This window comes from Cibotium barometz, chromosome 65 (genome assembly GCF_041138505.1).
Source record: "Cibotium barometz isolate CiBa-2024 chromosome 65, ASM4113850v1, whole genome shotgun sequence".
Taxonomy (NCBI): Eukaryota; Viridiplantae; Streptophyta; class Polypodiopsida; order Cyatheales; family Cibotiaceae; genus Cibotium; species Cibotium barometz.
In genome coordinates, this window is record NC_141110.1 from 30,275,036 (window position 1) to 30,298,814 (window position 23,779).

Consider the following 23,779-nt stretch of genomic DNA (forward strand, 5'->3'; position numbering starts at 1 on the left):
GCCTCCAGGTATTCATCCAACAGCTCATTCATAATAATGATTCTAACAGGGGATCTCCGCCAGCTGCCAAGTTAGCTGTAGAAACACTTCCCTCAGTCCTCATCAAACAAGAGAATATAGATGATGGTTCTGCTTTGTGTGTTGTTTGAAAGGAAGTATGTTGCTGAGGAAGACCATGATCATCTATGTCTTTTTTAGGAAGCCTATGAATAGTGAAGGTGACAGGTTTCTGTGGGCCTGTTGGCTATGGTTTAAGGTGTTTAAGGGATTATGAGCTCTCTTTACTCATGGGTTTTTATTGTGATGATGTTTATATAAATGTGGTGCCCTTTGAAGTTCAACCACTTACTCTCACAGCCAGAAGCCTCGCGCTTTCCCAGCGACACTGTCCACGTCACGACAGCTTTGGTGAACCCGACGTGAAACAGCTGGGGTGAGAGTAGAAGGGGAATCATGGGTGATCAACAGGAGCAGCAAGGATTTCGTCCGGACGTCAACACCATGCAGATGTTTCAGGCGTTTGTGCTCTACATGCAACAGCAACAGGTAGTCGAAAGAAGGCTGGATGAAGTGGGAAAACAAAGGTAATGTTATCTGATTTGAATGCTGGATGAAAAACGATATGATATCTGGAATGTATGGATACATGCAAGATGACATACAAATCAAGATGATGCTTGAGGAAAATTAGAGCAAATAGATACACAATCAGGGCTTTCTAAAAGGCAGGTACAAAAAATGAAGGAAATATACTATAATGATGCTATATCTTAGCTGCTTGGAGAACTTCTAAAGCATGACAAGGATGCAAAGGAGGTAAAAATAATGGCAGACAAAGCAAAGAAGGCTATAGGGGCCTATGACACTGATGCATTTCTCGAAAAGAGAGAGCCAGGAGCTTATAGGACTTGTAGTCTTCCATAATAAAACTATTAGGGAAGAAGAAGGATTACAAGGGCTTATGACACTTGTTCACCTCAGGAGAAGGGGGTGGCAAGGAGCTTGTATAGACTTGTAGTTCTCTCTTAGAACTGTAGAATGGCAACAAGGGCTTGTGACACTCATCCTTCTCGACAGCTGAGGAAGGAGAGGAGCTTGCAATGACTTGATCCATTCTTGCCACTTCAAGGGCTTACGACACTCGACCTTTCTGATAGCTGAGGAAGGTGAGGAGCTTGTATTGACTTGAGGTCTTCCCTACAAGTTGCAAAACAGATAGAATGCTCAAGAACTCATGAATGCCGGAAAGGTGGACACTTCTTTGTACTCTGATTGTCAGGATATCTGAAAGAAACTCTTTGAAAAGCAGAGCTAAATGTATGCAATGATGATCTGGATGAATGGTTTGACATAGAGAAAGCCCAAAACATCAGAAGGATATGGATTTCCCAAGCGTCATCCTGATTAAATGGAATGCCAATGCAAAATGCTGTAGAATTGAGTGTATGAACATGGAGATTAAAGCTTTACTCGTTGTTCAGGGAAGCCATATATGATGGCATTATATGTACACATGGAATGCTCATTTGTAATACATGAATAAACTATGTGCCAGTTAATGGCTGCAACCAGTTAAGAGTCTTTGAAAAGAAGTTCATGGTGATTTGAAGCAGTACAGGGCATCGGTGGAAGGGGGAAAATATGTGCTGGTCCAGCGTGGTCGAGTTCTGCTTTTCAGGAGGAGCCAGCAAACCATGCACAAGCATTTGGATCTAGATCCACTCCTAGAGTGCAAATGGATGCACAAGTGCAAGAGGCCAAGGGTTGGGAGACTTTGAGTTTAGAGTAGACATTGGCTTCTTTGGAGCAGATGGCGCAGCTGCCATCGGTGGAAAGCTTAACATCCATCTTGCAGAAATGCAGAAAAAGGAGAGATTCTTCATGTGCAAAGTGTGTTCATCTACACGTGTGTTACAATGGGCTGGAAGCTCATAGGCTACTAAGAAATCACCTTATCCCAATGTTTGTGGAATGCGGAAGAACTCTGGATGCGGAGCAGGTCTTTCGTAGATTTGCACAACAGAAAGGGTGTTTCTGGCCTTCTCTTCTGGAAGGCTATCTCGAATGCAGAGAGTATCAGCATGCCTTTGAACTGTTCCATCAAATGCAACACAATTGTGCTCAACTTAACAAGTATGTTCTTCAGGCATTATTAAAAGCTTGTGCTAGGCTGAAATGGGTTAAACAGGGCCAAGAAGTACATGCTGGTCTTGTCAAAGAGGGATTGGAATCAGACACTTTTGTTGGCAATAGTTTGGTTGAGATGTATTCAAAATGTGGCTTACTTGCTGAGGCAGATGAAGTGTTTGATGAGCTAGAAGCACGAGATGTAGTTGCGTGGACTGTTTTGAGTTCGGGGTATGCTGACTGTGGACTTGATGGAGAAGCATTACACTGCTTGGAACAGATGCAAATGGAGGGCGTGCTCCCAAATGCTGTCACATTTGTTGGCAGTTTGAAAATTTGCAGCCGGACAGGATCTCTAGAAAGGGGACAAGAAGTACATGCTGAGATTGCAAAAGAGGGTTTTGAATCAGAAACTTTTGTTGGTAGTACCTTGTTGGACATGTATGCCAAATGTGGCCTGCTTGTGGAAGCACAGGAGGTGTTTGATGGGCTTTTGGTTAGAGATGTGGTCTCATGGACAGCACTGATCGCAGGGTATGGAGATCATGGACATGGACAAGCAGAACTTTTTGAACAAAATGCAACAGGAGAGGCAAATGCCCAATAATGTTACTCTTATCAGTGCCTTGAATGCATGTTCAAGTATAGCTGCCCTTTCCCAAGGCAAGCTAGGTCCATGCTCAAAGTTGCGTAACTAATGGGCTTGAAGCTTCTGATACAATGTTGAGAACTGCACTTATTGACATGTATGGCAAATGTGGAAGCATGGTGGATGCTCATAGGCTGTTCAATGCAATATGTACAAGGGACCTTGTGAGATGGAATGCATTGATTGCAGGGTGTGCCTGCCAAGGAGAGACTGAGCTTGTATTTCATCTGTTTGAAAGAATGATGAAGGAAGACATTCAACCAAATGAAGTCACATTTCTTAGTGTTCTTGCAGCATGCAGCCATGCAGGTCTTAAGGACAAGGGCCAGAAGTGTTTTGAGGATATGATCAACAATTATCACATTTATGCAACTATTCAGCACTATACTTGCATGGTTGATCTTCTCTGTCGCACAGGCCAACTTGATGAGGCTGTTGTAATGTTAGAGAAGGTGCCTTTTCAACTTGATCTTGCGGTATGGAACACCTTGTTATCTTCTTGTCAAAAGTGGGGTAATTTAGAGCTTGGTACACAAGCATTTGGTCGTGCGGTGAGCATGAATGAAACACATGCTACAACATTTATTTTATTGTCAAACATCTATGCTGATGTGTACATGTTTGAGAATACACAGATGGTAAAGACTAAAAAAATGCTGAGCGTGGGGAAATTGAAATGGCTTTTTCACTGTATGCGCAAATGCAAGAGCAAGGTTTCTTACCAAATACTGTGACCTTAGTAAGCATTCTGAAAGCTTGCGCCAGTACATCAGCTGATCATAGGGGTAATTTCATTCATGGATATGTTGTCGAAAGTGGTTATGATTTGGATGCATGCGTCAGTAGCATGCTAATTGATATGCTTGCAAAACTTGGGTCTCTTGAGGAAGCTCAGAGACTGTTTGACAGTTTAGGACAAGAAGGTGTGGTGCCCTGGATGAGGTGCACTCCCTGTTTGCCAAAATGCATCAGCTGGATCTCTTCGCTTGGAATTTCGCCATCAAAGCTCATGCTATGCATGGACATCACATTGAAGCCCTCCACCTAGTAGGGCAAATGCAGCTTCAAGGATTCTTGCCTTACAAGTTCATCTTCATTAGCCTCTTCACCGCTCTTACCCACCAATCCACCGTCAAAGCAGGCATGTGGATGCATGCTTGCATGTATGGCAGTGAATTTGAAATGGATGTTGCAATGGGTACGGCTCTTATCACCATGTATGGCAATTGTGGGCAGCTAGAGTATGCTCAAAGAGAATCTAACAGCATGTCTCACCATGATTCCGTCTCTTGGACTGCTATGATTGCTACATATGCTCAATGTGGGAAAGGTAGTCATGCACTTTTCCTATTTGATCTCATGATGTTGCATGGATTGATGCCAGATCTGGTCACCTTTGTTAGTGCCCTTGATGCATGTGCCAGTGCTGTGGCCATAGCCACAGGCAAGAAGATGCACGTTTGCATCATGGGAAGTGCCTTTGAGCAGGATATTGTCATCCAGACTGCCCTCGTTAACTTGTATGGGAAATGTGGCCGATTTTCACATGCGTGCAGAGTTTATGAAAATATGTCGGAGCGTGATGATGTGACACTCATCAGCATGATTTCGGCATGCGCCAACTGTGCAGCCCTATCTGAAGGCAAACAGCTACATAAATATATTATTTGCAATGCATCTGAATCTAACATTGTTTTAGGGACTGCCCTCATAAACATGTACAGCAAATGTGGGTTCAGAGGATGAAAAAGCTGAAGATAACGTGCCAAAATTTGATAAAGATGAAGGCAAATCAGTATAAATTTGAATGAAGATTAGCCTATATGGCAACTTGGTGGCACATACCGGAGCATGTGCAGGTTTAGAGGGGGTGGATGTCGTGCTGTGGCACGTCTATGTAGTGAAAGCATGTTCATGGAACAACTTATGTGGAATCTGGGCCTTGAACAGCAAGGACAGATATGGAAGGTATTCACTCAGATATAGTGGCATTGGAAGCTGTATGAAGGTGTATGGAGTGGGCACTCGTATGCTGTGTTTGAAGTGGTATGGAAGCATGGGCAGCTCTTGTACTGGAAGCGTGGGCGGCAGTTTGTCCAGGAAAAATACAAGGAAGAGGAGGAGCCATTGTATTGTGTGGCCATTATGAAGCTTTAAAAAAGAAAATAAATGAAAAATATACAATATAATGTGGCCAACTTGTGGACCACGTGGAAGATATGGTGGCTGCCAGCACGTAGCCTAGAAGCTGGCGAAAAATCCAGAAGAAGGGCCGCCCAGAGGAGAAACCGGGGAGTAGAAAAAGAGGAGAGAGGGGAATCGCCTGACAGAGAGGCGGCAGGTAACCAGTAAAGGGGGCCTCCTTGTTGATGAGGAGAGCCCTGTATGTTTTGTCTTGGGCGCTGCAGCAGATAGCGGCAGCTATGGAGGATGCAGGCCGTCATGGTAGAAGAGAAGCCATGCCAGGCCTGATTTCAGATGTCTTGGTGCCGGAGGAGGCCGATGTGTCGCTGCAGCGGATGCTCAGGTTGATGCAATCCATAGTTCGCTCTTCAAGGGATGAACCATCGCCTTCAAGAAAGATCCGAAGAGCATTATGGTGATAGTCAAGATCAATTTTACAGGCAGTATGATGGCTCTGTCCAGGGAGGGCTTCTGGGTCTCAATAATTACTCAGATGGTGAGGATGAAGTCGAACATAGTGAAGCAGATCATGACTTTACACCCTCTGAGGCAGCAGAGGGGGATGATGATGCTGGAAATAATCTGCATGTTCGCAGACATGACTCTGAAGTGCTTGAAGCTCAAAACATGCCTGTTGGTAATGTTGATGGTATTTTTTTTAAGGAGACACTTATGTTGGGAACCCAGGAGATTACTTGGATGCAGAAGGCCTCCAGGTATTCATCCAACAGCTCATTCATAATAATGATTCTAACAGGGGATCTCCGCCAGCTGCCAAGTTAGCTGTAGAAACACTTCCCTCAGTCCTCATCAAACAAGAGAATATAGATGATGGTTCTGCTTTGTGTGTTGTTTGAAAGGAAGTATGTTGCTGAGGAAGACCATGATCATCTATGTCTTTTTTAGGAAGCCTGTGAATAGTGAAGGTGACAGGTTTCTGTGGGCCTGTTGGCTATGGTTTAAGGTGTTTAAGGGATTATGAGCTCTCTTTACTCATGGGTTTTTATTGTGATGATGTTTATATAAATGTGGTGCCCTTTGAAGTTCAACCACTTACTCTCACAGCCAGAAGCCTCGCGCTTTCCCAGCGACACTGTCCACGTCACGACAGCTTTGGTGAACCCGACGTGAAACAGCTGGGGTGAGAGTAGAAGGGGAATCATGGGTGATCAACAGGAGCAGCAAGGATTTCGTCCGGACGTCAACACCATGCAGATGTTTCAGGCGTTTGTGCTCTACATGCAACAGCAACAGGTAGTCGAAAGAAGGCTGGGTGAAGTGGGAAAACAAAGGTAATGTTATCTGATTTGAATGCTGGATGAAAAACGATATGATATCTGGAATGTATGGATACATGCAAGATGACATACAAATCAAGATGATGCTTGAGGAAAATTAGAGCAAATAGATACACAATCAGGGCTTTCTGAAAGGCAGGTACAAAAAATGAAGGAAATATACTATAATGATGCTATATCTTAGCTGCTTGGAGAACTTCTAAAGCATGACAAGGATGCAAAGGAGGTAAAAATAATGGCAGACAAAGCAAAGAAGGCTATAGGGGCCTATGACACTGATGCATTTCTCGAAAAGAGAGAGCCAGGAGCTTATAGGACTTGTAGTCTTCCATAATAAAACTATTAGGGAAGAAGAAGGATTACAAGGGCTTATGACACTTGTTCACCTCAGGAGAAGGGGGTGGCAAGGAGCTTGTATAGACTTGTAGTTCTCTCTTAGAACTGTAGAATGGCAACAAGGGCTTGTGACACTCATCCTTCTCGACAGCTGAGGAAGGAGAGGAGCTTGCAATGACTTGATCCATTCTTGCCACTTCAAGGGCTTACGACACTCGACCTTTCTGATAGCTGAGGAAGGTGAGGAGCTTGTATTGACTTGAGGTCTTCCCTACAAGTTGCAAAACAGATAGAATGCTCAAGAACTCATGAATGCCGGAAAGGTGGACACTTCTTTGTACTCTGATTGTCAGGATATCTGAAAGAAACTCTTTGAAAAGCAGAGCTAAATGTATGCAATGATGATCTGGATGAATGGTTTGACATAGAGAAAGCCCAAAACATCAGAAGGATATGGATTTCCCAAGCGTCATCCTGATTAAATGGAATGCCAATGCAGAATGCTGTAGAATTGAGTGTATGAACATGGAGATTAAAGCTTTACTCGTTGTTCAGGGAAGCCATATATGATGGCATTATATGTACACATGGAATGCTCATTTGTAATACATGAATAAACTATGTGCCAGTTAATGGCTGCAACCAGTTAGAGTCTTTGAAAAGAAGTTCATGGTGATTTGAAGCAGTACAGGGCATCGGTGGAAGGGGGAAAATATGTGCTGGTCCAGCGTGGTCGAGTTCTGCTTTTCAGGAGGAGCCAGCAAACCATGCACAAGCATTTGGATCTAGATCCACTCCTAGAGTGCAAATGGATGCACAAGTGCAAGAGGCCAAGGGTTGGGAGACTTTGAGTTTAGAGTAGACATTGGCTTCTTTGGAGCAGATGGCGCAGCTGCCATCGGTGGAAAGCTTAACATCCATCTTGCAGAAATGCAGAAAAAGGAGAGATTCTTCATGTGCAAAGTGTGTTCATCTACACGTGTGTTACAATGGGCTGGAAGCTCATAGGCTACTAAGAAATCACCTTATCCCAATGTTTGTGGAATGCGGAAGAACTCTAGATGCAGAGCAGGTCTTTCGTAGATTTGCACAACAGAAAGGGTGTTTCTGGCCTTCTCTATTGGAAGGCTATCTCGAATGCAGAGAGTATCAGCATGCCTTTGAACTGTTCCATCAAATGCAACACAATTGTGCTCAACTTAACAAGTATGTTCTTCAGGCATTATTAAAAGCTTGTGCTAGGCTGAAATGGGTTAAACAGGGCCAAGAAGTACATGCTGGTCTTGTCAGAGAGGGATTGGAATCAGACACTTTTGTTGGCAATAGTTTGGTTGAGATGTATTCAAAATGTGGCTTACTTGCTGAGGCAGATGAAGTGTTTGATGAGCTAGAAGCACGAGATGTAGTTGCATGGACTGTTTTGAGTTCGGGGTATGCTGACTGTGGACTTGATGGAGAAGCATTACACTGCTTGGAACAGATGCAAATGGAGGGCGTGCTCCCAAATGCTGTCACATTTGTTGGCAGTTTGAAAATTTGCAGCCGGACAGGATCTCTAGAAAGGGGACAAGAAGTACATGCTGAGATTGCAAAAGAGGGTTTTGAATCAGAAACTTTTGTTGGTAGTACCTTGTTGGACATGTATGCCAAATGTGGCCTGCTTGTGGAAGCACAGGAGGTGTTTGATGGGCTTTTGGTTAGAGATGTGGTCTCATGGACAGCACTGACGCAGGGTATGGAGATCATGGACATGGACAAGCAGAACTTTTTGAACAAAATGCAACAGGAGAGGCAAATGCCCAATAATGTTACTCTTATCAGTGCCTTGAATGCATGTTCAAGTATAGCTGCCCTTTCCCAAGGCAAGCTAGGTCCATGCTCAAAGTTGCGTAACTAATGGGCTTGAAGCTTCTGATACAATGTTGAGAACTGCACTTATTGACATGTATGGCAAATGTGGAAGCATGGTGGATGCTCATAGGCTGTTCAATGCAATATGTACAAGGGACCTTGTGAGATGGAATGCATTGATTGCAAGGTGTGCCTGCCAAGGAGAGACTGAGCTTGTATTTCATCTGTTTGAAAGAATGATGAAGGAAGGCATTCAACCAAATGAAGTCACATTTCTTAGTGTTCTTGCAGCATGCAGCCATGCAGGTCTTAAGGACAAGGGCCAGAAGTGTTTTGAGGATATGATCAACAATCATCACATTTATGCAACTATTCAGCACTATACTTGCATGGTTGATCTTCTCTGTCGCGCAGGCCAACTTGATGAGGCTGTTGTAATGTTAGAGAAGGTGCCTTTTCAACTTGATCTTGCGGTATGGAACACTTGTTATCTTAAAAGTGGGGTAATTTAGAGCTTGGTACACAAGCATTTGGTCGTGCGGTGAGCATGAATGAAACACATGCTACAACATTTATTTTATTGTCAAACATCTATGCTGATGTGTACATGTTTGAGAATACACAGATGGTAAAGACTAAAAAAATGCTGAGCGTGGGGAAAGTGAAATGGCTTTTTCACTGTATGCGCAAATGCAAGAGCAAGGTTTCTTACCAAATACTGTGACCTTAGTAAGCATTCTAAGAGCTTGCGCCAGTACATCAGCTGATCATAGGGGTAATTTCATTCATGGATATGTTGTCGAAAGTGGTTATGATTTGGATGCATGCGTCAGTAGCATGCTAATTGATATGCTTGCAAAACTTGGGTCTCTTGAGGAAGCTCAGAGACTGTTTGACAATTTAGGACAAGAAGGTGTGGTGCCCTGGATGAGGTGCACTCCCTGTTTGCCAGAATGCATCAGCTGGATCTCTTCGCTTGGAATTTCGCCATCAAAGCTCATGCTATGCATGGACATCACATTGAAGCCCTCCACCTAGTAGGGCAAATGCAGCTTCAAGGATTCTTGCCTTACAAGTTCATCTTCATTAGCCTCTTCACCGCTCTTACCCACCAATCCATCGTCAAAGCAGGCATGTGGATGCATGCTTGCATGTATGGCAGTGAATTTGAAATGGATGTTGCAATGGGTACGGCTCTTATCACCATGTATGGCAATTGTGGGCAGCTAGAGTATGCTCAAAGAGAATCTAACAGCATGTCTCACCATGATTCCGTCTCTTGGACTGCTATGATTGCTACATATGCTCAATGTGGGAAAGGTAGTCATGCACTTTTCCTGTTTGATCTCATGATGTTGCATGGATTGATGCCAGATCTGGTCACCTTTGTTAGTGCCCTTGATGCATGTGCCAGTGCTGTGGCCATAGCCACAGGCAAGAAGATGCACGTTTGCATCATGGGAAGTGCCTTTGAGCAGGATATTGTCATCCAGACTGCCCTCGTTAACTTGTATGGGAAATGTGGCCGATTTTCACATGCGTGCAGAGTTTATGAAAATATGTCGGAGCGTGATGATGTGACACTCATCAGCATGATTTCGGCATGCGCCAACTGTGCAGCCCTATCTGAAGGTAAACAGCTACATAAATATATTATTTGCAATGCATCTGAATCTAACATTGTTTTAGGGACTGCCCTCATAAACATGTACAGCAAATGTGGGTTCAGAGGATGAAAAAGCTGAAGATAACGTGCCAAAATTTGATAAAGATGAAGGCAAATCAGTATAAATTTGAATGAAGATTAGCCTATATGGCAACTTGGTGGCACATACCGGAGCATGTGCAGGTTTAGAGGGGGTGGATGTCGTGCTGTGGCACGTCTATGTAGTGAAAGCATGTTCATGGAACAACTTATGTGGAATCTGGGCCTTGAACAGCAAGGACAGATATGGAAGGTATTCACTCAGATATAGTGGCATTGGAAGCTGTATGAAGGTGTATGGAGTGGGCACTCGTATGCTGTGTTTGAAGTGGTATGGAAGCATGGGCAGCTCTTGTACTGGAAGCGTGGGCGGCAGTTTGTCCAGGAAAAATACAAGGAAGAGGAGGAGCCATTGTATTGTGTGGCCATTATGAAGCTTTAAAAAAGAAAATAAATGAAAAATATACAATATAATGTGGCCAACTTGTGGACCACGTGGAAGATATGGTGGCTGCCAGCACGTAGCCTAGAAGCTGGCGAAAAATCCAGAAGAAGGGCCGCCCAGAGGAGAAACCGGGGAGTAGAAAAAGAGGAGAGAGGGGAATCGCCTGACAGAGAGGCGGCAGGTAACCAGTAAAGGGGGCCTCCTCGTTGATGAGGAGAGCCCTGTATGTTTTGTCTTGGGCGCTGCAGCAGATAGCGGCAGCTATGGAGGATGCAGGCCATCATGGTAGAAGAGAAGCCATGCCAGGCCTGATTTCAGATGTCTTGGTGCCGGAGGAGGCCGATGTGTCGTTGCAGCGGATGCTCAGGTTGATGCAATCCATAGTTCGCTCTTCAAGGGATGAACCATCGCCTTCAAGAAAGATCCGAAGAGCATTATGGTGATAGTCAAGATCAATTTTACAGGAAGTATGATGGCTCTGTCCAGGGAGGGCTTCTGGGTCTCAATAATTACTCAGATGGTGAGGATGAAGTCGAACATAGTGAAGCAGATCATGACTTTACACCCTCTGAGGCAGCAGAGGGGGATGATGATGCTGGAAATAATCTGCATGTTCGCAGACATGACTCTGAAGTGCTTGAAGCTCAAAACATGCCTGTTGGTAATGTTGATGGTATTTTTTTTAAGGAGACACTTATGTTGGGAACCCAGGAGATTACTTGGATGCAGAAGGCCTCCAGGTATTCATCCAACAGCTCATTCATAATAATGATTCTAACAGGGGATCTCCGCCAGCTGCCAAGTTAGCTGTAGAAACACTTCCCTCAGTCCTCATCAAACAAGAGAATATAGATGATGGTTCTGCTTTGTGTGTTGTTTGAAAGGAAGTATGTTGCTGAGGAAGACCATGATCATCTATGTCTTTTTTAGGAAGCCTATGAATAGTGAAGGTGACAGGTTTCTGTGGGCCTGTTGGCTATGGTTTAAGGTGTTTAAGGGATTATGAGCTCTCTTTACTCATGGGTTTTTATTGTGATGATGTTTATATAAATGTGGTGCCCTTTGAAGTTCAACCACTTACTCTCACAGCCAGAAGCCTCGCGCTTTCCCAGCGACACTGTCCACGTCACGACAGCTTTGGTGAACCCGACGTGAAACAGCTGGGGTGAGAGTAGAAGGGGAATCATGGGTGATCAACAGGAGCAGCAAGGATTTCGTCCGGACGTCAACACCATGCAGATGTTTCAGGCGTTTGTGCTCTACATGCAACAGCAACAGGTAGTCGAAAGAAGGCTGGGTGAAGTGGGAAAACAAAGGTAATGTTATCTGATTTGAATGCTGGATGAAAAACGATATGATATCTGGAATGTATGGATACATGCAAGATGACATACAAATCAAGATGATGCTTGAGGAAAATTAGAGCAAATAGATACACAATCAGGGCTTTCTGAAAGGCAGGTACAAAAAATGAAGGAAATATACTATAATGATGCTATATCTTAGCTGCTTGGAGAACTTCTAAAGCATGACAAGGATGCAAAGGAGGTAAAAATAATGGCAGACAAAGCAAAGAAGGCTATAGGGGCCTATGACACTGATGCATTTCTCGAAAAGAGAGAGCCAGGAGCTTATAGGACTTGTAGTCTTCCATAATAAAACTATTAGGGAAGAAGAAGGATTACAAGGGCTTATGACACTTGTTCACCTCAGGAGAAGGGGGTGGCAAGGAGCTTGTATAGACTTGTAGTTCTCTCTTAGAACTGTAGAATGGCAACAAGGGCTTGTGACACTCATCCTTCTCGACAGCTGAGGAAGGAGAGGAGCTTGCAATGACTTGATCCATTCTTGCCACTTCAAGGGCTTACGACACTCGACCTTTCTGATAGCTGAGGAAGGTGAGGAGCTTGTATTGACTTGAGGTCTTCCCTACAAGTTGCAAAACAGATAGAATGCTCAAGAACTCATGAATGCCGGAAAGGTGGACACTTCTTTGTACTCTGATTGTCAGGATATCTGAAAGAAACTCTTTGAAAAGCAGAGCTAAATGTATGCAATGATGATCTGGATGAATGGTTTGACATAGAGAAAGCCCAAAACATCAGAAGGATATGGATTTCCCAAGCGTCATCCTGATTAAATGGAATGCCAATGCAGAATGCTGTAGAATTGAGTGTATGAACATGGAGATTAAAGCTTTACTCGTTGTTCAGGGAAGCCATATATGATGGCATTATATGTACACATGGAATGCTCATTTGTAATACATGAATAAACTATGTGCCAGTTAATGGCTGCAACCAGTTAGAGTCTTTGAAAAGAAGTTCATGGTGATTTGAAGCAGTACAGGGCATCGGTGGAAGGGGGAAAATATGTGCTGGTCCAGCGTGGTCGAGTTCTGCTTTTCAGGAGGAGCCAGCAAACCATGCACAAGCATTTGGATCTAGATCCACTCCTAGAGTGCAAATGGATGCACAAGTGCAAGAGGCCAAGGGTTGGGAGACTTTGAGTTTAGAGTAGACATTGGCTTCTTTGGAGCAGATGGCGCAGCTGCCATCGGTGGAAAGCTTAACATCCATCTTGCAGAAATGCAGAAAAAGGAGAGATTCTTCATGTGCAAAGTGTGTTCATCTACACGTGTGTTACAATGGGCTGGAAGCTCATAGGCTACTAAGAAATCACCTTATCCCAATGTTTGTGGAATGCGGAAGAACTCTGGATGCAGAGCAGGTCTTTCGTAGATTTGCACAACAGAAAGGGTGTTTCTGGCCTTCTCTTCTGGAAGGCTATCTCGAATGCAGAGAGTATCAGCATGCCTTTGAACTGTTCCATCAAATGCAACACAATTGTGCTCAACTTAACAAGTATGTTCTTCAGGCATTATTAAAAGCTTGTGCTAGGCTGAAATGGGTTAAACAGGGCCAAGAAGTACATGCTGGTCTTGTCAGAGAGGGATTGGAATCAGACACTTTTGTTGGCAATAGTTTGGTTGAGATGTATTCAAAATGTGGCTTACTTGCTGAGGCAGATGAAGTGTTTGATGAGCTAGAAGCACGAGATGTAGTTGCATGGACTGTTTTGAGTTCGGGGTATGCTGACTGTGGACTTGATGGAGAAGCATTACACTGCTTGGAGCAGATGCAAATGGAGGGCGTGCTCCCAAATGCTGTCACATTTGTTGGCAGTTTGAAAATTTACAGCCGGACAGGATCTCTAGAAAGGGGACAAGAAGTACATGCTGAGATTGCAAAAGAGGGTTTTGAATCAGAAATTTTTGTTGGTAGTACCTTGTTGGACATGTATGCCAAATGTGGCCTGCTTGTGGAAGCACAGGAGGTGTTTGATGGGCTTTTGGTTAGAGATGTGGTCTCATGGACAGCACTGACGCAGGGTATGGAGATCATGGACATGGACAAGCAGAACTTTTTGAACAAAATGCAACAGGAGAGGCAAATGCCCAATAATGTTACTCTTATCAGTGCCTTGAATGCATGTTCAAGTATAGCTGCCCTTTCCCAAGGCAAGCTAGGTCCATGCTCAAAGTTGCGTAACTAATGGGCTTGAAGCTTCTGATACAATGTTGAGAACTGCACTTATTGACATGTATGGCAAATGTGGAAGCATGGTGGATGCTCATAGGCTGTTCAATGCAATATGTACAAGGGACCTTGTGAGATGGAATGCATTGATTGCAAGGTGTGCCTGCCAAGGAGAGACTGAGCTTGTATTTCATCTGTTTGAAAGAATGATGAAGGAAGGCATTCAACCAAATGAAGTCACATTTCTTAGTGTTCTTGCAGCATGCAGCCATGCAGGTCTTAAGGACAAGGGCCAGAAGTGTTTTGAGGATATGATCAACAATCATCACATTTATGCAACTATTCAGCACTATACTTGCATGGTTGATCTTCTCTGTCGCGCAGGCCAACTTGATGAGGCTGTTGTAATGTTAGAGAAGGTGCCTTTTCAACTTGATCTTGCGGTATGGAACACCTTGTTATCTTCTTGTCAAAAGTGGGGTAATTTAGAGCTTGGTACACAAGCATTTGGTCGTGCGGTGAGCATGAATGAAACACATGCTACAACATTTATTTTATTGTCAAACATCTATGCTGATGTGTACATGTTTGAGAATACACAGATGGTAAAGACTAAAAAAATGCTGAGCGTGGGGAAAGTGAAATGGCTTTTTCACTGTATGCGCAAATGCAAGAGCAAGGTTTCTTACCAAATACTGTGACCTTAGTAAGCATTCTAAGAGCTTGCGCCAGTACATCAGCTGATCATAGGGGTAATTTCATTCATGGATATGTTGTCGAAAGTGGTTATGATTTGGATGCATGCGTCAGTAGCATGCTAATTGATATGCTTGCAAAACTTGGGTCTCTTGAGGAAGCTCAGAGACTGTTTGACAGTTTAGGACAAGAAGGTGTGGTGCCTTGGATGAGGTGCACTCCCTGTTTGCCAGAATGCATCAGCTGGATCTCTTCGCTTGGAATTTCGCCATCAAAGCTCATGCTATGCATGGACATCACATTGAAGCCCTCCACCTAGTAGGGCAAATGCAGCTTCAAGGATTCTTGCCTTACAAGTTCATCTTCATTAGCCTCTTCACCGCTCTTACCCACCAATCCACCGTCAAAGCAGGCATGTGGATGCATGCTTGCATGTATGGCAGTGAATTTGAAATGGATGTTGCAATGGGTACGGCTCTTATCACCATGTATGGCAATTGTGGGCAGCTAGAGTATGCTCAAAGAGAATCTAACAGCATGTCTCACCATGATTCCATCTCTTGGACTGCTATGATTGCTACATATGCTCAATGTGGGAAAGGTAGTCATGCACTTTTCCTGTTTGATCTCATGATGTTGCATGGATTGATGCCAGATCTGGTCACCTTTGTTAGTGCCCTTGATGCATGTGCCAGTGCTGTGGCCATAGCCACAGGCAAGAAGATGCACGTTTGCATCATGGGAAGTGCCTTTGAGCAGGATATTGTCATCCAGACTGCCCTCGTTAACTTGTATGGGAAATGTGGCCGATTTTCACATGCGTGCAGAGTTTATGAAAATATGTCGGAGCGTGATGATGTGACACTCATCAGCATGATTTCGGCATGCGCCAACTGTGCAGCCCTATCTGAAGGTAAACAGCTACATAAATATATTATTTGCAATGCATCTGAATCTAACATTGTTTTAGGGACTGCCCTCATAAACATGTACAGCAAATGTGGGTTCAGAGGATGAAAAAGCTGAAGATAACGTGCCAAAATTTGATAAAGATGAAGGCAAATCAGTATAAATTTGAATGAAGATTAGCCTATATGGCAACTTGGTGGCACATACCGGAGCATGTGCAGGTTTAGAGGGGGTGGATGTCGTGCTGTGGCACGTCTATGCAGTGAAAGCATGTTCATGGAACAACTTATGTGGAATCTGGGCCTTGAACAGCAAGGACAGATATGGAAGGTATTCACTCAGATATAGTGGCATTGGAAGCTGTATGAAGGTGTATGGAGTGGGCACTCGTATGCTGTGTTTGAAGTGGTATGGAAGCATGGGCAGCTCTTGTACTGGAAGCGTGGGCGGCAGTTTGTCCAGGAAAAATACAAGGAAGAGGAGGAGCCATTGTATTGTGTGGCCATTATGAAGCTTTAAAAAAGAAAATAAATGAAAAATATACAATATAATGTGGCCAACTTGTGGACCACGTGGAAGATATGGTGGCTGCCAGCACGTAGCCTAGAAGCTGGCGAAAAATCCAGAAGAAGGGCCGCCCAGAGGAGAAACCGGGGAGTAGAAAAAGAGGAGAGAGGGGAATCGCCTGACAGAGAGGCGGCAGGTAACCAGTAAAGGGGGCCTCCTCGTTGATGAGGAGAGCCCTGTATGTTTTGTCTTGGGCGCTGCAGCAGATAGCGGCAGCTATGGAGGATGCAGGCCGTCATGGTAGAAGAGAAGCCATGCCAGGCCTGATTTCAGATGTCTTGGTGCCGGAGGAGGCCGATGTGTCGCTGCAGCGGATGCTCAGGTTGATGCAATCCATAGTTCGCTCTTCAAGGGATGAACCATCGCCTTCAAGAAAGATCCGAAGAGCATTATGGTGATAGTCAAGATCAATTTTACAGGCAGTATGATGGCTCTGTCCAGGGAGGGCTTCTGGGTCTCAATAATTACTCAGATGGTGAGGATGAAGTCGAACATAGTGAAGCAGATCATGACTTTACACCCTCTGAGGCAGCAGAGGGGGATGATGATGCTGGAAATAATCTGCATGTTCGCAGACATGACTCTGAAGTGCTTGAAGCTCAAAACATGCCTGTTGGTAATGTTGATGGTATTTTTTTTAAGGAGACACTTATGTTGGGAACCCAGGAGATTACTTGGATGCAGAAGGCCTCCAGGTATTCATCCAACAGCTCATTCATAATAATGATTCTAACAGGGGATCTCCGCCAGCTGCCAAGTTAGCTGTAGAAACACTTCCCTCAGTCCTCATCAAACAAGAGAATATAGATGATGGTTCTGCTTTGTGTGTTGTTTGAAAGGAAGTATGTTGCTGAGGAAGACCATGATCATCTATGTCTTTTTTAGGAAGCCTGTGAGTAGTGAAGGTGACAGGTTTCTGTGGGCCTGTTGGCTATGGTTTAAGGTGTTTAAGGGATTATGAGCTCTCTTTACTCATGGGTTTTTATTGTGATGATGTTTATATAAATGTGGTGCCCTTTGAAGTTCAACCACTTACTCTCACAGCCAGAAGCCTCGCGCTTTCCCAGCGACACTGTCCACGTCACGACAGCTTTGGTGAACCCGACGTGAAACAGCTGGGGTGAGAGTAGAAGGGGAATCATGGGTGATCAACAGGAGCAGCAAGGATTTCGTCCGGACGTCAACACCATGCAGATGTTTCAGGCGTTTGTGCTCTACATGCAACAGCAACAGGTAGTCGAAAGAAGGCTGGGTGAAGTGGGAAAACAAAGGTAATGTTATCTGATTTGAATGCTGGATGAAAAACGATATGATATCTGGAATGTATGGATACATGCAAGATGACATACAAATCAAGATGATGCTTGAGGAAAATTAGAGCAAATAGATACACAATCAGGGCTTTCTGAAAGGCAGGTACAAAAAATGAAGGAAATATACTATAATGATGCTATATCTTAGCTGCTTGGAGAACTTCTAAAGCATGACAAGGATGCAAAGGAGGTAAAAATAATGGCAGACAAAGCAAAGAAGGCTATAGGGGCCTATGACACTGATGCATTTCTCGAAAAGAGAGAGCCAGGAGCTTATAGGACTTGTAGTCTTCCATAATAAAACTATTAGGGAAGAAGAAGGATTACAAGGGCTTATGACACTTGTTCACCTCAGGAGAAGGGGGTGGCAAGGAGCTTGTATAGACTTGTAGTTCTCTCTTAGAACTGTAGAATGGCAACAAGGGCTTGTGACACTCATCCTTCTCGACAGCTGAGGAAGGAGAGGAGCTTGCAATGACTTGATCCATTCTTGCCACTTCAAGGGCTTACGACACTCGACCTTTCTGATAGCTGAGGAAGGTGAGGAGCTTGTATTGACTTGAGGTCTTCCCTACAAGTTGCAAAACAGATAGAATGCTCAAGAACTCATGAATGCCGGAAAGGTGGACACTTCTTTGTACTCTGATTGTCAGGATATCTGAAAGAAACTCTTTGAAAAGCAGAGCTAAATGTATGCAATGATGATTTGGATGAATGGTTTGACATAGAGAAAGCCCAAAACATCAGAAGGATATGGATTTCCCAAGCGTCATCCTGATTAAATGGAATGCCAATGCAGAATGCTGTAGAATTGAGTGTATGAACATGGAGATTAAAGCTTTACTCGTTGTTCAGGGAAGCCATATATGATGGCATTATATGTACACATGGAATGCTCATTTGTAATACATGAATAAACTATGTGCCAGTTAATGGCTGCAACCAGTTAGAGTCTTTGAAAAGAAGTTCATGGTGATTTGAAGCAGTACAGGGCATCGGTGGAAGGGGGAAAATATGTGCTGGTCCAGCGTGGTCAAGTTCTGCTTTTCAGGAGGAGCCAGCAAACCATGCACAAGCATTTGGATCTAGATCCACTCCTAGAGTGCAAATGGATGCACAAGTGCAAGAGGCCAAGGGTTGGGAGACTTTGAGTTTAGAGTAGACATTGGCTTCTTTGGAGCAGATGGCGCAGCTGCCATCGGTGGAAAGCTTAACATCCATCTTGCAGAAATGCAGAAAAAGGAGAGATTCTTCATGTGCAAAGTGTGTTCATCTACACGTGTGTTACAATGGGCTGGAAGCTCATAGGCTACTAAGAAATCACCTTATCCCAATGTTTGTGGAATGCGGAAGAACTCTGGATGCGGAGCAGGTCTTTCGTAGATTTGCACAACAGAAAGGGTGTTTCTGGCCTTCTCTTCTGGAAGGCTATCTCGAATGCAGAGAGTATCAGCATGCCTTTGAACTGTTCCATCAAATGCAACACAATTGTGCTCAACTTAACAAGTATGTTCTTCAGGCATTATTAAAAGCTTGTGCTAGGCTGAAATGGGTTAAACAGGGCCAAGAAGTACATGCTGGTCTTGTCAGAGAGGGATTGGAATCAGACACTTTTGTTGGCAATAGTTTGGTTGAGATGTATTCAAAATGTGGCTTACTTGCTGAGGCAGATGAAGTGTTTGATGAGCTAGAAGCACGAGATGTAGTTGCATGGACTGTTTTGAGTTCGGGGTATGCTGACTGTGGACTTGATGGAGAAGCATTACACTGCTTGGAACAGATGCAAATGGAGGGCGTGCTCCCAAATGCTGTCACATTTGTTGGCAGTTTGAAAATTTGCAGCCGGACAGGATCTCTAGAAAGGGGACAAGAAGTACATGCTGAGATTGCAAAAGAGGGTTTTGAATCAGAAACTTTTGTTGGTAGTACCTTGTTGGACATGTATGCCAAATGTGGCCTGCTTGTGGAAGCACAGGAGGTGTTTGATGGGCTTTTGGTTAGAGATGTGGTCTCATGGACAGCACTGATCGCAGGGTATGGAGATCATGGACATGGACAAGCAGAACTTTTTGAACAAAATGCAACAGGAGAGGCAAATGCCCAATAATGTTACTCTTATCAGTGCCTTGAATGCATGTTCAAGTATAGCTGCCCTTTCCCAAGGCAAGCTAGGTCCATGCTCAAAGTTGCGTAACTAATGGGCTTGAAGCTTCTGATACAATGTTGAGAACTGCACTTATTGACATGTATGGCAAATGTGGAAGCATGGTGGATTCTCATAGGCTGTTCAATGCAATATGTACAAGGGACCTTGTGAGATGGAATGCATTGATTGCAGGGTGTGCCTGCCAAGGAGAGACTGAGCTTGTATTTCATCTGTTTGAAAGAATGATGAAGGAAGGCATTCAACCAAATGAAGTCACATTTCTTAGTGTTCTTGCAGCATGCAGCCATGCAGGTCTTAAGGACAAGGGCCAGAAGTGTTTTGAGGATATGATCAACAATCATCACATTTATGCAACTATTCAGCACTATACTTGCATGGTTGATCTTCTCTGTCGCGCAGGCCAACTTGATGAGGCTGTTGTAATGTTAGAGAAGGTGCCTTTTCAACTTGATCTTGCGGTATGGAACACCTTGTTATCTTCTTGTCAAAAGTGGGGTAATTTAGAGCTTGGTACACAAGCATTTGGTCGTGCGGTGAGCATGAATGAAACACATGCTACAACATTTATTTTATTGTCAAACATCTATGCTGATGTGTACATGTTTGAGAATACACAGATGGTAAAGACTAAAAAAATGCTGAGCGTGGGGAAATTGAAATGGCTTTTTCACTGTATGCGCAAATGCAAGAGCAAGGTTTCTTACCAAATACTGTGACCTTAGTAAGCATTCTGAAAGCTTGCGCCAGTACATCAACTGATCATAGGGGTAATTTCATTCATGGATATGTTGTCGAAAGTGGTTATGATTTGGATGCATGCGTCAGTAGCATGCTAATTGATATGCTTGCAAAACTTGGATCTCTTGAGGAAGCTCAGAGACTGTTTGACAGTTTAGGACAAGAAGGTGTGGTGCCCTGGATGAGGTGCACTCCCTGTTTGCCAGAATGCATCAGCTGGATCTCTTCGCTTGGAATTTCGCCATCAAAGCTCATGCTATGCATGGACATCACATTGAAGCCCTCCACCTAGTAGGGCAAATGCAGCTTCAAGGATTCTTGCCTTACAAGTTCATCTTCATTAGCCTCTTCACCGCTCTTACCCACCAATCCACCGTCAAAGCAGGCATGTGGATGCATGCTTGCATGTATGGCAGTGAATTTGAAATGGATGTTGCAATGGGTACGGCTCTTATCACCATGTATGGCAATTGTGGGCAGCTAGAGTATGCTCAAAGAGAATCTAACAGCATGTCTCACCATGATTCCGTCTCTTGGACTGCTATGATTGCTACATATGCTCAATGTGGGAAAGGTAGTCATGCACTTTTCCTGTTTGATCTCATGATGTTGCATGGATTGATGCCAGATCTGGTCACCTTTGTTAGTGCCCTTGATGCATGTGCCAGTGCTGTGGCCATAGCCACAGGCAAGAAGATGCACGTTTGCATCATGGGAAGTGCCTTTGAGCAGGATATTGTCATCCAGACTGCCCTCGTTAACTTGTATGGGAAATGTGGCCGATTTTCACATGCATGCAGAGTTTATGAAAATATGTCGGAGCGTGATGATGTGACACTCATCAGCATGATTTCGGCATGCGCCAACTGTGCAGCCCTATCTGAAGGCAAACAGCTACATAAATATATTATTTGCAATGCATCTGAATCTAACATTGTTTTAGGGACTGCCCTCATAAACATGTACAGCAAATGTGGGTTCAGAGGATGAAAAAGCTGAAGATAACGTGCCAAAATTTGATAAAGATGAAGGCAAATCAGTATAAATTTGAATGAAGATTAGCCTATATGGCAACTTGGTGGCACATACCGGAGCATGTGCAGGTTTAGAGGGGGTCGATGTCGTGCTGTGGCACGTCTATGCAGTGAAAGCATGTTCATGGAACAACTTATGTGGAATCTGGGCCTTGAACAGCAAGGACAGATATGGAAGGTATTCACTCAGATATAGTGGCATTGGAAGCTGTATGAAGGTGTATGGAGTGGGCACTCGTATGCTGTGTTTGAAGTGGTATGGAAGCATGGGCAGCTCTTGTACTGGAAGCGTGGGCGGCAGTTTGTCCAGGAAAAATACAAGGAAGAGGAGGAGCCATTGTATTGTGTGGCCATTATGAAGCTTTAAAAAAGAAAATAAATGAAAAATATACAATATAATGTGGCCAACTTGTGGACCACGTGGAAGATATGGTGGCTGCCAGCACGTATCCTAGAAGCTGGCGAAAAATCCAGAAGAAGGGCCGCCCAGAGGAGAAACCGGGGAGTAGAAAAAGAGGAGAGAGGGGAATCGCCTGACAGAGAGGCGGCAGGTAACCAGTAAAGGGGGCCTCCTCGTTGATGAGGAGAGCCCTGTATGTTTTGTCTTGGGCGCTGCAGCAGATAGCGGCAGCTATGGAGGATGCAGGCCGTCATGGTAGAAGAGAAGCCATGCCAGGCCTGATTTCAGATGTCTTGGTGCCGGAGGAGGCCGATGTGTCGCTGCAGCGGATGCTCAGGTTGATGCAATCCATAGTTCGCTCTTCAAGGGATGAACCATCGCCTTCAAGAAAGATCCGAAGAGCATTATGGTGATAGTCAAGATCAATTTTACAGGCAGTATGATGGCTCTGTCCAGGGAGGGCTTCTGGGTCTCAATAATTACTCAGATGGTGAGGATGAAGTCGAACATAGTGAAGCAGATCATGACTTTACACCCTCTGAGGCAGCAGAGGGGGATGATGATGCTGGAAATAATCTGCATGTTCGCAGACATGACTCTGAAGTGCTTGAAGCTCAAAACATGCCTGTTGGTAATGTTGATGGTATTTTTTTTAAGGAGACACTTATGTTGGGAACCCAGGAGATTACTTGGATGCAGAAGGCCTCCAGGTATTCATCCAACAGCTCATTCATAATAATGATTCTAACAGGGGATCTCCGCCAGCTGCCAAGTTAGCTGTAGAAACACTTCCCTCAGTCCTCATCAAACAAGAGAATATAGATGATGGTTCTGCTTTGTGTGTTGTTTGAAAGGAAGTATGTTGCTGAGGAAGACCATGATCATCTATGTCTTTTTTAGGAAGCCTGTGAATAGTGAAGGTGACAGGTTTCTGTGGGCCTGTTGGCTATGGTTTAAGGTGTTTAAGGGATTATGAGCTCTCTTTACTCATGGGTTTTTATTGTGATGATGTTTATATAAATGTGGTGCCCTTTGAAGTTCAACCACTTACTCTCACAGCCAGAAGCCTCGCGCTTTCCCAGCGACACTGTCCACGTCACGACAGCGTATATGAGTGTGTGTGTGTGTGTGTGTAAGAGAGAGAGAGAGAGAGAGAGAGAGAGAGAGAGAGAGAGAGAGAGAGAGAAGAGCAAGCAAACTTACCTGTTGCCATTTTCTTTCTGGTTATGTGGGCATGGATGTTGGACTCTCTTTTTGTCTGTCGTTGGAATCTCTCTCTGTCTGTGGGTTCCTGAAAAATGAGGATGCTCTCTCTCTCTCTCTCTCTCTCTCTCTCTCTCTCTCTCTCTCTCTCTCTCTCTCTCTCTCTCTCTCTCTCTCTCTCTCTCTCAAATACGAGAATCGTTAATAGTGGCATGAGTATTAAATAACTTTAAACGAGCCCACGTGTGTAGTAATAACGAAAATGTGTGATGTTGATAATTGACACGTGGAGTTTGTGAATATTAAAAGCGACTCTTTTTTTAATTCTATTTGTAACGGTGCGCCTAAGAGAGAGAGAGAGAGATAGAGACAGATCCTTCAAGCACGACAGCGATCCATCAAGCCACCGACAGCTTTGGTATGTGTTTCTCTTGCACACACTCCTGCACGTACACACACACACACACACACACTCATGCAGGAACACACAGAGACACACACACTCATGAATTTGCATTGGTCTAGATTAACATGTATGTTGCAAGTCTCATTGATAGAGCATGTCCATATTCAACACAAAGTTCTCTACTATCTTCTAACCACTTTTGAGTGTCATCT

The 23,779-nt window shown here is 44.1% G+C and overlaps 5 protein-coding genes and 1 pseudogene across 5 annotated transcripts; all 6 read left to right on the forward strand.

Moving 5' to 3' along the window:
- The first annotated feature begins 453 nt into the window (after positions 1 to 453).
- On the forward strand, positions 454 to 2,734 carry LOC147603165 (pentatricopeptide repeat-containing protein At4g18520, chloroplastic-like). Its single transcript, XM_086797439.1, has 2 exons — positions 454 to 546; positions 1,811 to 2,734. Exons 1-2 carry the CDS (start codon positions 454 to 456, stop codon positions 2,732 to 2,734), a joined length of 1,017 nt encoding a protein of 338 aa, XP_086653565.1.
- Positions 2,735 to 2,847: 113 nt separating this feature from the next.
- Positions 2,848 to 8,491, forward strand: LOC147603166 (pentatricopeptide repeat-containing protein At2g39620-like). Its single transcript, XM_086797440.1, has 8 exons — positions 2,848 to 3,414; positions 3,686 to 4,418; positions 4,501 to 4,571; positions 5,185 to 5,303; positions 5,401 to 5,676; positions 5,867 to 5,924; positions 6,137 to 6,214; positions 7,478 to 8,491. Exons 1-8 carry the CDS (start codon positions 2,848 to 2,850, stop codon positions 8,489 to 8,491), a joined length of 2,916 nt encoding a protein of 971 aa, XP_086653566.1.
- Positions 8,492 to 9,398: 907 nt separating this feature from the next.
- On the forward strand, positions 9,399 to 14,150 carry LOC147603167 (pentatricopeptide repeat-containing protein At4g13650-like). Its single transcript, XM_086797441.1, has 6 exons — positions 9,399 to 10,077; positions 10,160 to 10,230; positions 10,844 to 10,962; positions 11,060 to 11,335; positions 11,756 to 11,873; positions 13,137 to 14,150. The coding sequence occupies exons 1-6, from the start codon at positions 9,399 to 9,401 to the stop codon at positions 14,148 to 14,150; spliced, it is 2,277 nt and encodes a 758-aa protein (XP_086653567.1).
- Positions 14,151 to 14,172: 22 nt separating this feature from the next.
- Positions 14,173 to 14,835, forward strand: LOC147603168 (pentatricopeptide repeat-containing protein At5g15300 pseudogene; annotated as a pseudogene).
- Positions 14,836 to 15,064: 229 nt separating this feature from the next.
- Positions 15,065 to 19,726, forward strand: LOC147603169 (pentatricopeptide repeat-containing protein At4g13650-like). Its single transcript, XM_086797442.1, has 8 exons — positions 15,065 to 15,743; positions 15,826 to 15,896; positions 16,510 to 16,628; positions 16,726 to 17,001; positions 17,192 to 17,249; positions 17,462 to 17,539; positions 18,606 to 18,656; positions 18,803 to 19,726. The coding sequence occupies exons 1-8, from the start codon at positions 15,065 to 15,067 to the stop codon at positions 19,724 to 19,726; spliced, it is 2,256 nt and encodes a 751-aa protein (XP_086653568.1).
- Positions 19,727 to 19,839: 113 nt separating this feature from the next.
- On the forward strand, positions 19,840 to 22,809 carry LOC147603170 (putative pentatricopeptide repeat-containing protein At1g69350, mitochondrial). The gene is made up of 6 exons (XM_086797443.1): positions 19,840 to 20,406; positions 20,678 to 21,410; positions 21,493 to 21,563; positions 22,177 to 22,295; positions 22,393 to 22,668; positions 22,710 to 22,809. Exons 1-6 carry the CDS (start codon positions 19,840 to 19,842, stop codon positions 22,807 to 22,809), a joined length of 1,866 nt encoding a protein of 621 aa, XP_086653569.1.
- Positions 22,810 to 23,779: the final 970 nt, after the last annotated feature.

Coding starts and splice junctions, on each gene's coding strand:
- LOC147603165 (XM_086797439.1), top strand. CDS start 454: ATGGGTGATCAACAGGAGCAGCAAGGATTTCGTCCGGACGTCAACACC. Junction 547..1,810: donor TCTACATGCAACAGCAACAG/GTAGTCGAAAGA, acceptor TCTTTGGAGCAG/ATGGCGCAGCTGCCATCGGT.
- LOC147603166 (XM_086797440.1), top strand. CDS start 2,848: ATGTTGAGAACTGCACTTATTGACATGTATGGCAAATGTGGAAGCATG. Junction 4,572..5,184: donor ATAAAGATGAAGGCAAATCA/GTATAAATTTGA, acceptor TGGGCGCTGCAG/CAGATAGCGGCAGCTATGGA. Junction 5,304..5,400: donor TCGCTGCAGCGGATGCTCAG/GTTGATGCAATC, acceptor TCAATTTTACAG/GCAGTATGATGGCTCTGTCC.
- LOC147603167 (XM_086797441.1), top strand. CDS start 9,399: ATGCATCAGCTGGATCTCTTCGCTTGGAATTTCGCCATCAAAGCTCAT. Junction 10,078..10,159: donor CTGTGCAGCCCTATCTGAAG/GTAAACAGCTAC, acceptor AAACATGTACAG/CAAATGTGGGTTCAGAGGAT. Junction 11,874..13,136: donor TCTACATGCAACAGCAACAG/GTAGTCGAAAGA, acceptor TCTTTGGAGCAG/ATGGCGCAGCTGCCATCGGT.
- LOC147603169 (XM_086797442.1), top strand. CDS start 15,065: ATGCATCAGCTGGATCTCTTCGCTTGGAATTTCGCCATCAAAGCTCAT. Junction 16,629..16,725: donor TCGCTGCAGCGGATGCTCAG/GTTGATGCAATC, acceptor TCAATTTTACAG/GCAGTATGATGGCTCTGTCC. Junction 17,002..17,191: donor TGGATGCAGAAGGCCTCCAG/GTATTCATCCAA, acceptor TGTCTTTTTTAG/GAAGCCTGTGAGTAGTGAAG.
- LOC147603170 (XM_086797443.1), top strand. CDS start 19,840: ATGTTGAGAACTGCACTTATTGACATGTATGGCAAATGTGGAAGCATG. Junction 21,564..22,176: donor ATAAAGATGAAGGCAAATCA/GTATAAATTTGA, acceptor TGGGCGCTGCAG/CAGATAGCGGCAGCTATGGA. Junction 22,669..22,709: donor TGGATGCAGAAGGCCTCCAG/GTATTCATCCAA, acceptor TGATTCTAACAG/GGGATCTCCGCCAGCTGCCA.